Source organism: Dichomitus squalens (genome assembly GCF_000275845.1).
Source record: "Dichomitus squalens LYAD-421 SS1 unplaced genomic scaffold DICSQscaffold_1, whole genome shotgun sequence".
In the NCBI taxonomy this organism is placed as follows: Eukaryota; Fungi; Basidiomycota; class Agaricomycetes; order Polyporales; family Polyporaceae; genus Dichomitus; species Dichomitus squalens.
The window spans coordinates 379,826-391,627 of NW_006766883.1; the positions used below are offsets into that span (position 1 = coordinate 379,826).

At 54.4% G+C, this 11,802-nt stretch overlaps 7 protein-coding genes across 7 annotated transcripts; 4 read left to right on the forward strand and 3 right to left on the reverse strand.

Moving 5' to 3' along the window:
- Nucleotides 1–120: 120 nt before the first annotated feature.
- On the forward strand, nt 121–1,139 carry DICSQDRAFT_142086 (peptidyl-tRNA hydrolase II; the record flags this gene model as incomplete). The annotated part of the gene is made up of 7 exons (XM_007359988.1): nt 121–148; nt 199–422; nt 477–529; nt 641–689; nt 836–927; nt 981–1,033; nt 1,090–1,139. 7 exons carry the CDS (start codon nt 121–123, stop codon nt 1,137–1,139), a joined length of 549 nt encoding a protein of 182 aa, XP_007360050.1.
- A 303-nt stretch (nt 1,140–1,442) lies between these two features.
- DICSQDRAFT_94930 (uncharacterized protein) lies at nt 1,443–2,671 on the forward strand. Its single transcript, XM_007359989.1, has 7 exons — nt 1,443–1,613; nt 1,672–1,753; nt 1,811–1,940; nt 1,994–2,006; nt 2,057–2,182; nt 2,241–2,338; nt 2,391–2,671. Exons 1-7 carry the CDS (start codon nt 1,485–1,487, stop codon nt 2,446–2,448), a joined length of 636 nt encoding a protein of 211 aa, XP_007360051.1. The 5' UTR covers nt 1,443–1,484; the 3' UTR covers nt 2,449–2,671.
- A 1,200-nt stretch (nt 2,672–3,871) lies between these two features.
- DICSQDRAFT_164338 (uncharacterized protein) lies at nt 3,872–4,350 on the forward strand (the record flags this gene model as incomplete). The annotated part of the gene is made up of 3 exons (XM_007359990.1): nt 3,872–4,007; nt 4,103–4,230; nt 4,333–4,350. 3 exons carry the CDS (start codon nt 3,872–3,874, stop codon nt 4,348–4,350), a joined length of 282 nt encoding a protein of 93 aa, XP_007360052.1.
- A 314-nt stretch (nt 4,351–4,664) lies between these two features.
- Nucleotides 4,665–7,637, reverse strand: DICSQDRAFT_142088 (WD40 repeat-like protein; the record flags this gene model as incomplete). Its single annotated transcript, XM_007359991.1, has 6 exons — nt 4,665–5,735; nt 5,789–6,463; nt 6,532–6,655; nt 6,713–7,107; nt 7,159–7,326; nt 7,386–7,637. 6 exons carry the CDS (start codon nt 7,635–7,637, stop codon nt 4,665–4,667), a joined length of 2,685 nt encoding a protein of 894 aa, XP_007360053.1.
- A 209-nt stretch (nt 7,638–7,846) lies between these two features.
- Nucleotides 7,847–8,537, forward strand: DICSQDRAFT_75240 (uncharacterized protein). The gene is made up of 3 exons (XM_007359992.1): nt 7,847–8,031; nt 8,091–8,129; nt 8,187–8,537. The coding sequence occupies exons 1-3, from the start codon at nt 7,955–7,957 to the stop codon at nt 8,365–8,367; spliced, it is 297 nt and encodes a 98-aa protein (XP_007360054.1). The 5' UTR covers nt 7,847–7,954; the 3' UTR covers nt 8,368–8,537.
- A 104-nt stretch (nt 8,538–8,641) lies between these two features.
- Nucleotides 8,642–9,036, reverse strand: DICSQDRAFT_164341 (uncharacterized protein; the record flags this gene model as incomplete). Its single annotated transcript, XM_007359993.1, has 4 exons — nt 8,642–8,711; nt 8,767–8,789; nt 8,845–8,967; nt 9,028–9,036. 4 exons carry the CDS (start codon nt 9,034–9,036, stop codon nt 8,642–8,644), a joined length of 225 nt encoding a protein of 74 aa, XP_007360055.1.
- Nucleotides 9,037–10,331: 1,295 nt separating this feature from the next.
- DICSQDRAFT_150988 (uncharacterized protein) lies at nt 10,332–11,587 on the reverse strand. Its single transcript, XM_007359994.1, has 3 exons — nt 11,510–11,587; nt 10,937–11,458; nt 10,332–10,883 (listed from the first exon to the last, which is right to left on the reverse strand). The coding sequence occupies exons 1-3, from the start codon at nt 11,558–11,560 to the stop codon at nt 10,461–10,463; spliced, it is 996 nt and encodes a 331-aa protein (XP_007360056.1). The 5' UTR covers nt 11,561–11,587; the 3' UTR covers nt 10,332–10,460.
- Between the last annotated feature and the right edge of the window lie 215 nt (nt 11,588–11,802).

Genomic DNA, 11,802 nt, shown 5'->3' on the forward strand with positions numbered 1-11,802 from the left:
ACAAGACAAGGAGGAGGCCTGGTGCCCGAATCTGGAGGAGGAGGGGGAGGAGCGTACGAAGAAGCGCTGAACAAAATCTCAAGGACGCTCTCGCATTGGCTCGGCAAACGCCGGCACGTCATGTCTTCTCTCTCTACTACTCAAAGTGGTCTGCTACGTTTATTCTTTGGATCTGCACTGGTCTAACATGGCATTTAGTCGTCTTTGCGGTTGCACTGGCCACATCTCTCAGCGCAGGATTTGCCTTGGGAGCATGGGCCACCTACAGGGAACGGCACGCCGCTGAACCGCGAGCACCATCCGCGACGAAGCCGGAGCCCTCGAAGGATGCCCGAGAGGATAGCGATGAGGAGGTGGAGGAGGAGGAGGCCGATGGGGATCTTTCTGCTGTAAAGCCTGAATTTCTGGAGCCTTGTAAGATGGTAGGGGTGCATATCCTCGCTTGAAGGAACGAGACTATGACCTCGCGCGTAAAGGTGCTGGTCGTACGAACGGATTTGGGGATGACAACGGGAAAGATCGCTGCTCAGTGAGTTACTTCCGATGCTCAAGGACGAGCCATGTCTCATGGCTCCTCTTAGGTGCGGGTAAGTGCAGTGAGCTCTCGCCTCTATCAACCTGACACTCAGTCTCGATGGAGCCATGCAACGTTGGCCTGCTACAAGGCTCTTCAAAAGACAAATCCTGCTGTGAGCATACCCTCACAGCGTATATATAGCCACAGGCATTGATTTTGCCAGATAGCTGTTGAAGCACTGGGAGCGGACAGGGTAGGCAGACCATCATGCGGTGGACAGCCATGAGGCGTACTGACGTAACGTGCAGTCAAGCGAAGATTGCGCTCAAAGCAACTTCAGAAGACGAGCTCTTGGAGCTGGAAGCGATAGCCAAGAGTTTGAATTTGGCCGCCCGTTCTATCCTCGACGCGTCAGTCACGGATACTTGTGCCCTATGTATGAGGCTGACTGACATCTATCCAGCGGTCGAACACAAATAGCTGCGGGCTCGCGCACTGTTCTTGGTATAGGCCCAGGTCTGTGTCCTTCGAGTTTTTCGAATCGCCTTCGTTGTGACACTCGCTCTCAACAGGTCCCGTAGAACTCGTAAACAAGGTGACCGGCAAGCTTCGTTTACTGTGATTGCATCTCGTGTGTTATCTCCGTCTGTTTGCCGTTTGTCTCTCCCCGATACTTGTCCTAGACCGTTTGCTATCACCATGGCAATACAATGTGTTCTCTCAGATTCCGTCCGAGATCGGTGCGAAATATCTGGAAACATCTTAGTCTGGCGTCTGGTATGAGGTGACGTCGCTGGTTGATGGGAGCACTAGGCCTGGTAGGCGCCCATGCTGGGTGGCGACATTTGAAGGGGACGCTCCCGCCAGACGCAATCGAGGAGCTCCTGTGGAGTTCTCACCCGTCTCTTATCCAGGCCAGTCCGCCCCAACTTCTGTCTCTACTCTCACAACACCTAGATATCTCATCATGGCCAACATTGCGCTCGCTCGTGCATACCAACAATCCTTTGAGTCTCACCCTTACTATACCCTCGCCCTTACAAATGGCGCACTCAACGCGCTCGGCGACGCTGTCGCGCAGGTCACGCAGAAATTCGTGCGTATCTCGGTACTTCTCTTCCGATAGCGTTTGCCGTTTACACAATCCTGCCTAGATCGATTCCGACAACGGCCGGCGGAAGCGTCGTTATGACATCCCTCGCACGCTACGCTTCTTCGCATTTGGTGTCGGAATGGGTACGAGACGATCCCCTCTTCGCGCACACGCTGTAAACTGAAGGAGCTGTATCGCAGGTCCACTTATTGGCCGGTGGAACTTCTTCCTCGAACGCAACTTTCCCTTGCGATCCATAGGGAGTGGGAACACTGGCAAAGTCAGCCTCCGTGCGCTTGCGCGTCGCGTCGGCGCGGACCAGCTGATCATGTGAGCGGTCTCCCACTTCGAGCGTTCGAGTCAATGCTGACTCTTTGCCATAGAGCACCATTTGGTGTATGTAGATTTCTAAGCTCCTGCGACGCGCGAGCTAACTATGTCTACAGTTGGCATTGTTCATTGGCTCCATGGGTCTCATGGAGGGCCGCGACGCCAAGCACATACAACGCCGCTACAGGGACATGTATAAACCAGCTCTGCTCGCAAATTGGGAGGTGTGGCCTGTCGCACAGGTTAGCATAGCTCTTTTGCATTGATGCTGGAGGCACTGACGTATGTCTCCGCCCGCAGCTCATCAATTTCAGATACATGCCCTTGCCTTATCGCGTGCCATTTCAGTCCACCTGTGGTGTATTCTGGACGCTGTATTTGTCGCTCTTGAACGCGAAGTGAGTACCATCTGACTTTCTTGCCACAGCCCTATACTGACTTCTCTTCAAGGGAATCTGAGGAGCAAAATCGGGAAGATCACATGCAACGTACATTGGACTCGAAGTAGAGATCATCTCACAGAGTATTCCTTCTTCGTCTCTTGGGCCTTCCTTGGTCATCTGCAGTAATACACATTGATGCACGGAACCATACTACACCTTGTAGCCATAGCAGTCTTTCTTCCATCCTCTCATCACACACGATACGTCCATGACCACAATACTTCGCATGATTGTACATAGAGCTCAACCTTAATACTCGTCTAATGTCCACACAAGACCTCCAACTGCAATCGCTGGATCCGTCGCTCCTTGTGCTCTAGACAGGCTTAGCTCCAGCTAAGGATCAGCTTGATAGTTAATCGCCTCTTAGAGGACCGAGGGAGATCCCAAAATTTGTCGCGTACTCCGCCCGAGTCGCGGATCCGCCTCTGCAAACCGGACTTTGAAACGCTGGCTCGGATCTCGCATCGGTGAGCGCTTTACGAGCGCTCCGCGCGTCCTCATCTCCCGACGGCGCGGCCCGAGTTTAGTCGAGGGTACTGAGTAGGCAAATTCCGAGGCTGTGTTCGTGTCTTCCATTATCTGCAGATCTCCGAGAGAAGTCTGCTGCTCGGCAGCACCAGATGGCCAAGCAAGGGAGATGGGGCATTGCTGAGGAGTTCGAACCCGCACATGCATGCCATAGCTGGTCCACTCATGATGGGAGTGCTTACATCTCTATAACCTCTGTCTCGCAGCCTTTGGAGGTTTCATTTGGTGCTCCTCTCTGGAGAACCAAACAAAACCTCAATAGGGGGAGCGAACAAAGGTGTCTGAGTCATGGCCCTAGGGGACCGGGTGCTTTATGAACACAAAAATGGGGTACAAAAGAGCCTGCAGCACACCTACAGCACTACCCTTCTTTCTGAGGCACAGTCTGTGGAATGTACTAGTACATTCCTTGGATTTCTAGACTCTGAAAAAAAAGGGTAGGCAAGGGCTGTCATTCTTCTGTGGCTTCTGTGACAGGGTGTATTCCCACAGCTTCTGCATTTAGGCAGTCTTATTTCTGTCAAAATCAGGATTTGATCGGACTTATGCCGTATACTTGGTGTTCTTTTCGCTTCAAGCACATCAAATGTCACGGAATAATCCGGTTGTGAAGCATTTTGCCACATTTTGCCCTGGAGTCATACACTGTCAGCGCTAAGCCCCTTGCATAAAACGATCCAGGGGTCTGCTGTTTCTGCCCTCAAAAATCCCCATCCCCCTGCTGTTCAATCTGCATCATCTCTACAATTCCAATAATTTTACACTTCCAGCATGCCCCCTAGACATGTTTTGCCAGGCAAAGCAAAAGAACTTCGAAACGGTACTTCCATTTTGGGGCGCTCTCCGCAGTGCAATGCACTGCCTCCGTAGCGCGCGTTCGCTGACGCTCTCCGATCGAACCCCAATGCTGCAGCTCTCTACGATGTGAATAAATGTGCCCCGTCTTACGACGACAAAATGAGGGTGCTGGAGGCGATCCGGGAATCCATTCCACATGTGGGCTGGTACGACAAGAAGCGGCACTTGACTTGGTGCTCCGGCAAGGAGCATGCGTCTCTGCGGAAGGACGCCAGGCTGAAGCACACGTTGGTTGGTACGTCTGACCAAGTCTATCTCGTAATTTGGTGACGGCCGGGTCACCTTACTTCGATCTAATGTTCCTCACTACGGACACCTCCTCACTTGCAGAGCATGTCAGGGGCTGGCTGGCTTCCCAACCGGACCCACCCTTCTCCTTGATTAAGTCATGGGCCGCGCATGCGGGTGTTACTCCTGCCGCCATTGTCGATGTCATCATGATTGTCGAATCGTCGCAGGTACGTCGTCTCGGCATTGATGATTATATGGACTGATAATTGCATGCTACTCGAGACCGACGCATGAGGCAACATCGCCGCCGGCATCTCATAACACAGCAGGCACCTGGAGGGTACTGAGGTCCCGGGAGCAGCAAGCCCGTGTGTCGACGCGAATTCCTGGCCTAAAGATTAGATGTTTTGCCGTAGGTTGAGGGGGGCAGAGCGGTGTGATGGGCATAATGTGGCATGGGACAGCGAGTATACAAGGGCAAGAGCACAACTCGCGCTGTGATGGGTGATCCGTCTACTTCGCCTCCGTTATAGCAGGACTACATGTGGAAGCTTGCGCACCTCGCCTGATATAATGCATACACTACTTTTAGAGTAAAAAAACCCCGCAGACAGCCCCATTAACCAGTTATACCCAAGCCCACGTAGCTGAACATAGCCATCTAGGTTGCGCCATACTTGGGCTTGAAGTACGCAGGAGGCAGCTTGGCAAGAACGTCCACTAGCGGCCGCTCGACCACGACGAGCTCCCCGGGCGCGACGAAGTCCACGAAGAGTAACGGGCGGTAGTGCGTCACAAGCTTGAAGTTGCGCTGCTGCACCTCCTGCTGGCCCTCCTCCAAGCTGACCTCGACTCGGCCGTCCGCGCTCGCACTCGCCTCCGGGGCCTTGCGCTTGCCCCGTCTCCGCTTCTCGAAGCCACTGTACCCGATGCGCTCAGTAAGCATGACCTTGCATATCCACGTCGCGCCCCAGAACAGCGCCGTCTTGGGCGGGAGCGGGGAGCCCTCGCCCTCTGCGCCCGAACCTGGATCGAAGGTCACGCCCAGCACGGGGTCGTGCAGGTGTGTGAAGCGCTGCGGGACCCCGTTGACGAGCGAGCGGGCCCAGCGCGGGAACTGGCGCGCCTCGACATCATACACCTCCAGCTGGTTGTCGGCGAAGCCGAGCACGAGCGTGCTGGGCGCGGAAGGGTCGAACGCGAGCGCGTGGACCGGCTGGGGAAACGTCGGCAGCGAGCCATGATGCTGGACGGCGTCGAGATTGAAGATATGTGTGCGTCTGCGGTCGTCCGATGTCGCGAGCCACTGGCCGTCGGGGCTGACGGCCATGCGGGTAATGGTTGTACGGACTATTCTCGAGTCTTCGAGGTCGGAGTCGTCATCAGAGGCCTGAGCGCCGTCCGCACCAGGCGCTCCTTCGTTCTGTAAGCCCATCTCGACATCGCTGTCTCCATTCGCGGCAGGGGAACTTTGGCGACCCTTCACTAGACGGCCCTTGACGACGTTGTCTCGGATTCGATGCTGTTCGAACTTGCGCAGCACACGTGGCGAGTGCCCTTCTGAGCCGAGGTCAACAACGAGGACGATGGCTGAATTAGAAGTGGCGAGAAGAAGCTTCGACGACTCGGGAGTGAATGTAAGGGAGGATGCACCAGTGGAAGCGCCGTTGAGCGTGCTCTGGAGCGTAGCGGAGAAGTCGCGTATTCGCTTTGGCTTGAGATCGCCGTTCTTCTGCTCGCGCTATGAGGTGTTGCAAACGATGACTACAGAATCTCACAACGTACCTCCTCAGAGAGCTGGAACAACTTTGTCTCGTGCCAATCCGATACGGCTATCCACCGCCCATCGTCCGAGACGGCGCCCGAGACAAGGTTCGTCTGTACATTTAGATCCATGTCCAATACGCGCTCCCACCCACGATCTTGTCCCGGTATGTCCGCGCCGAGGTCAAGGTCATCTCCCCGAGGCTTCCTCTTTGCCAACCGCCACACCGTCACTCCGGCCTCCCTGTTGCAGAGTACAAGCCTAGCTTTCCTCGCCAAATGTACCGCAGATGTACCGGAAAAGCCGCTCGAATACGCGAGCCTTCTATGGTATGCATCCTCAAAGGTCGCTTGCGTGCTTGTGGAAAGAGGATTCATGATCTTGCCAGAGAGCGTTGCGGTTGGAAGAGCCGCAGGGGTGGTAACTACAGACATGTCGAGTCCTCCTGACACGAGGACAGGTGCGATGTCCGTGGGGTAGTGTCGTTGATGTGAAGGTGGGAGAGGAGTGTATGGAGGCCAGATCGCAAGGGCGCGGACATCATGCGAGTGTAGTCGACGAGAACGGGACTGAACCCATCGGCCTGTCGCGCGAGAGACTAGGGGAGAGGGGTCTGTGGAGGACCGAGAGGTCTTGACGTACGAGAATTGGGTGACCTTCTGGTCAACTCCGGACGTGTACACGACAGAGCCGTCCTAGTAGAGAATCGACATGGCCCCAATCAGCCGAGAACATATGAGGATTAACATGTTGCAGGACGTACAGGGCCTACAGTTAGACACAGCACATCTGCTGCGTGCCCCTGGAAGCTTTGTAACTGAGTACAAGTCTTGGAGTCCCAGAACTTGACAATGCCCATGGAATCGCCAGACACAATGGTGCCCTCGCTGATCGTCGAGGATGTTTGTGAGCAATCTTGCGGATAAACAACAGAAAATACGTACCCCAATACACCCACCGCCCAAACCAAGGTACGCTCTCCGCGAACCTTGTCCGTCCCCATCCGGTCAAGCGCGCGACCAGTTGAGAAATCCCACTTTCGCAGGCTGCTGTCAGAGCACCCAGTTACGAGCCAAGAGTCCAGCCAGTCTTCCTCATCGTCGTCCGAGTCTGAGTCTGCGTTTGCAGCTGGCTGTTTTTTCTGTCGGGGAGTAGGAGGACCCCATGCGATGCTTAGGATGCGGCTCTTCACCCTGTCCAGGCGACGCAAGTGATTGAGCTCATCGTATTGTAATGATACTAGACGGACGGCGCCATCTTCACAGCCCAGAGCAAGAATGGTGGATGCAGGGTTAGGCGAAATGGACCAGATGGGACCACCTTGCGAAGCTAGCGTTCGCTAGAGGGAGGATCAGAATCTGTGCTTCGAACACCAAGGTACGGAACATACCTTGATGTTACCCTTCTCGATATCCCACTCGACTAGCTCGCTACCTCCTCCCGCACTAAAGAGTCTGAGGTTTGACCACGAAGGGACCTCCTCCTGTGCGGCTCGTCTTGAGGAGCGGAAAGTGAGGGCAAGTGATTCGACTTTTGAGGGGTATGGTCCAATCAATGTCTGTGTTACATCTGTGTGAATACAACGGTGTGCGTATCGCTCCATTCCTCATACCGTACCTTACGGACAACCCATGCCTGAGGCGCTTGACTGCGAGGATTCGGGCCCGTCCACTCGCAAAGCTCGATGTTCCCGTTCGCGCGTCCAACTGCCAATAGTCCAAACCCTGGAAACCCTTGACTGGTAGCAGCCTTCTTCCCTTTGACAGACGGGAGTGGAAGCGGAGGGAAAGCGAGCGCAGTGACCGCCGAAGGCGCAAAGTCCACGAATCGGCACCGATGTACCGCTAGGGTCGGGGGCGTCTCAACCATGATGCACACGCGTTTTCGCCAAGGGATAGAGGCCGAGAAATAGACCCAGTACACAAGTAAGAAAGATACGGTGCAGAGCGTAGAGACCCCGAGAAAGCGGTCCTCTGTGTGCCGCGCCTCGAACGCGGAAGCACGGCAAACTTTTTCCTTTTCCCAATCGGGAAGGAGGCGCATGACGCGCTGGACGGCGTTTCACGCTCCTGCTCATCCAGCGACCACCTCGACTCCGGACAGCATTCATCCTTTGCTGTCTTGCATCTTCACAACACCCTTCTTCACGACCTCCTCTATCTGCCTTGCTCACTTCATCTACCAAAATGTCCTTTCTTGGCCGCGGTTCAACACCCTCCTCGGGTGGTATCAATCAGGAGCGCGTAGAAATGGCTACTCAGGAGTGCGTACACCGCGAAGACCTTTGTCGTATCACTGGTCCTTCTAACGCGTTGCCGCCAGGCTGGACATGATTACAGACATCTTTAACCGCCTCGTCTCGTCAGTGCCTCGCGGTTGACGCGTCACATTACCCTCAATGTTTACCTCACCTCACAGGTCATGTCACGCCAAGTGCATTAGCACACGGTATGCGGAGGGCGAACTCAACAAGGGCGAAAGCGTCTGCATTGACCGCTGCGTTGCCAAGTTCTTTGAGGTCAACAAGAAGGTCGGAGAGAAGATGCAAGCCGTCGGCGCGGCGGCAGGAGCAGGCCCAAGCGGATTCACTTCGCTATGAGGTGGAAGCTGTCGCTCACCGTCGCCTTACAACGCCCCACACATCAGTGTGTCGATGCCAGATACTCCAGGTCGCCCTTCGCCATCCCCACTTGCTTTGCATGATATAGCTGTATCCGTACCATCGTCTAATGCATCACACCACACGCACAATCGCTCGCCCACTCTAGTAAAAACCATCGTATAGCCCATCAGCGAGAGCGACGTACATGACCGGTATCTAACATCCAGAACCAAAGGAAACCCAAGAAGGGAGATGTGCAGAGGACGGTATGTCACTTCCCGTAAGTGGGGAAGCACTCCGCCAAGCTCTTGCTATGCTTATTTTGCGCATGTTCCTCGAGTCTGTAAGGGGCTCACGTAAGGATCCGGCCTTGTAAGTTCCACAGCCTCTACTCACGCAGGTGCACGGGTAGTAAGGAGCTGCAGTGTACGGTCAGGGCGCAGGTGCTGCAAATTGACAAGCTGGAGAACTCACGAAAGTTTGTCTGCATACCGAGCAGACGATGTTCAACGCGGCTTGGTTGGTCTTGATCTGGCTTTTTGCGTTGTTGGCCGTCTTGACGGCATTCCTCTCCCTCTTCTGCTGAGCCTTAGCACCCTACACGCCGGATCGGATGCGGTCAGAGGGTGTCGGAGAAAAGCGTCGGGAAGCGCGTACGTTGCCCATAATGGATGTGAGGAGCAAGAGATGAAATCGAGGACAAAGCAAGAGAAGAAAGGGAAGACCGGCGAGCAGGCAGCCAGAGGCTAGGGGAGGAGATGGAGAGGGATCGTCGATGTCGTCGAGACCGAAGGCAAAGCTCCGTCCACAGTGAGACTCAACGTGGGAATACTAGGGCGCCAATATACTAACCTCTCTACGTAATCGGGATTTACAGCCAAGATATCTTTTCCGCCCCGATGCCTACTCATGAAACCCGGATGAACGTCTGCGACGGACACCCTCTATGCCACTTTTTTAGAACAGGCAAGGTGTTTCGATCATTACAGATGATGGCTTGTAAGGAATTGAGTTCTCTCGCAACGCGCTGACAGGGAAACGGCAGATCAAACTTCAGACAAAAGTACGCATAGCTGAGCACACTGAACCCTTCACAGTGTCAATGACATACAAGCCAGCGCATGATTCGAGCGCATAATTGAGCGCATCTGCAGTTACTGAGGCGCGAACGTTCGACGCCGTCATCGTGTATCCACGACTTGCATATATGAACTTGAACGCCTCAACAAGTATGTTTGACTCAGTATGAGACATCCTACTTTGAATAGCTGTAGATGAATGGTCGCATGATTACTAGGCCCCGCAGATATTATACGCGAACATGAGGGCTTCTCGGAGCAAATATCTGATATGCATATGTTTTCCCGGATGGATGCCGCAGAAGAGATATGCAGAAAATGGATCCATGTCATCGTTCTACTCCCGCTCTCCACTAGGGTCACATTCGATGCTTGATGAATGCTAAAGCGTTAAAGTTGAAAACAGGCAATGTGTTAGATCAAACCAGTGTGCACACCCCGCTCGAAGACTGACTGAATTATCGATCTAGGCCAAGTACTAGTTTATGTCGGGGAGGTACGGTAGGGTTCTCCCTTAGTATAACCATCACCCGACAGTCCCAATGAAGCTTATACGATATCAAGATCGGTGGGTAAGGTTCGACTACGAGAGCAATCAGTCTACCGGTGGCCACCAACACCGGTGGAGCCTGGCGCGAACGACTCAAATCGCACTGAGGCCGCCCGATGCAAACATGGGTGACTAGGAAGGTACTATCTGCAGCGCAACCACCGGTACGCGCGACGATACCTGTTATTGTCACCATGACAGTCGCATTGTGCTTACTGTCAGACCCTCCGCAGTACGCAGACAACATGATACAACGTCCAGGTAGTGTACGAACATTCCAACATGGACGCATAAAACCCATCGAAGGACTGAAGCAGGTCACTTCAGGGAATGTCTGATACCGATGGCCATTCCTCTGCCGATACGAACAAAGCAGACATACAAACGTTTCTAACGAACACAAGCGCACTAGATCCTTCTGATACATCAATGACGAGAACAATCAGCGCTACCAACGACGATCAGACAAACTCCGGAAACTCCAGGTGATCCTCGTCCCGGGAGGAGTCCGCATTCTCCAAGCCGTCAATGCGCACCGGCACTTTGAATCGGAGATCCTTATGCCCTGGTCGCTTCAAGATATACGTCTGTCCGTCCCGAAGAACAAACTTCTCCTCTCCCGCTCGGACGATCGACTTGCCAAACATCGCCTCCAACGAACGGAGACGCATGGTACCAGTTACACCGAGCCACGGTGTAAAGGTTTCGGGAGCTATCCAGAGCTCGAAGCCAGCAGGCGTGTTGAGAGGTTGCCCCGTCTGAGTGTGGACAAAGTCTAGACAATATTCGCGCCGGACGATCGAGCCAGGGAAAAGACGTATCGAATAAGGACTGCCTGGAATTGGACGGCAGAAGACGTTCGGAGTCCCAGGTTTGGGCTTAGCCTGACAAGCTCGGAGTCAATAAGGTATGCGAAGACTGCTGTAAATCAACTCACTCCGGTGACAGCGCCGCGAATGCCGAGGACAGATGTCGCCCGCGCTTCCAAGGCCTGCGTGCCAGCGACAAAAGCCTCCGGATCTTCCTCCGGGTCAGTGAGGCCCGTCTCTAACTCTAAGAACATCTTGAGCTGCTCGTCCAGCCACCAACGGATTCTGCTCTCCGGCACGTGGTAATCGCTCCCGGTGAGGGCCATGAGCTCGAAGTCGTTTTTAGGTACGAAACCTGGATATCTATCTTGAAGCAGTTGGAGGCATGCGCTTCGTATCGTGTCATCCGAGGTCGACGTTGATGCACTAGGCGCAGTACGCGAGACGTTGTGGCCAGGTGGCAAGCCCCGCGACCCGGCAGGTAACTGTAACCGCGACGAGGACGACGACCCATCTCTATCTGCGCGCGCCGTCAGAGAGCTTGCCTGGTACGTCGGTGGCCGAGTAACCGTACATGTCGAGGGAGGCGAGATATTGCGGCGTGCCCTTGGCCGCTGACTACTATCGTACGGACCTGGGGCTCTCTTTGTCTCCCCCAGATGTCAGACAGTGTCCGCTGAGTCTCGGAGCCCACTACATACCTTCTTAGACGTTCCTCCTGTTCTCGCCTGCAATCGCTCGCCAGAAGACATGTCGAATCTTCAAAGCGGAGAGGCAACGGTGAAGCCGTCTCGGACGATGTGGTTGTAAGCGGAGAACAACGTTGAACATGTACATAGAATTAACGCGCGACGTCAATGGGTGTAGCGTGGTTGGAATCTGATAATCTAATCTTGCATAAGAGAACCGGCGACAAGATCGGCGATCCGAGCTTGAGTGTTTTGCTGACTGTGGCAGTTCAGATCTTCCACTCTCCAGGGACGAAGGCACACGC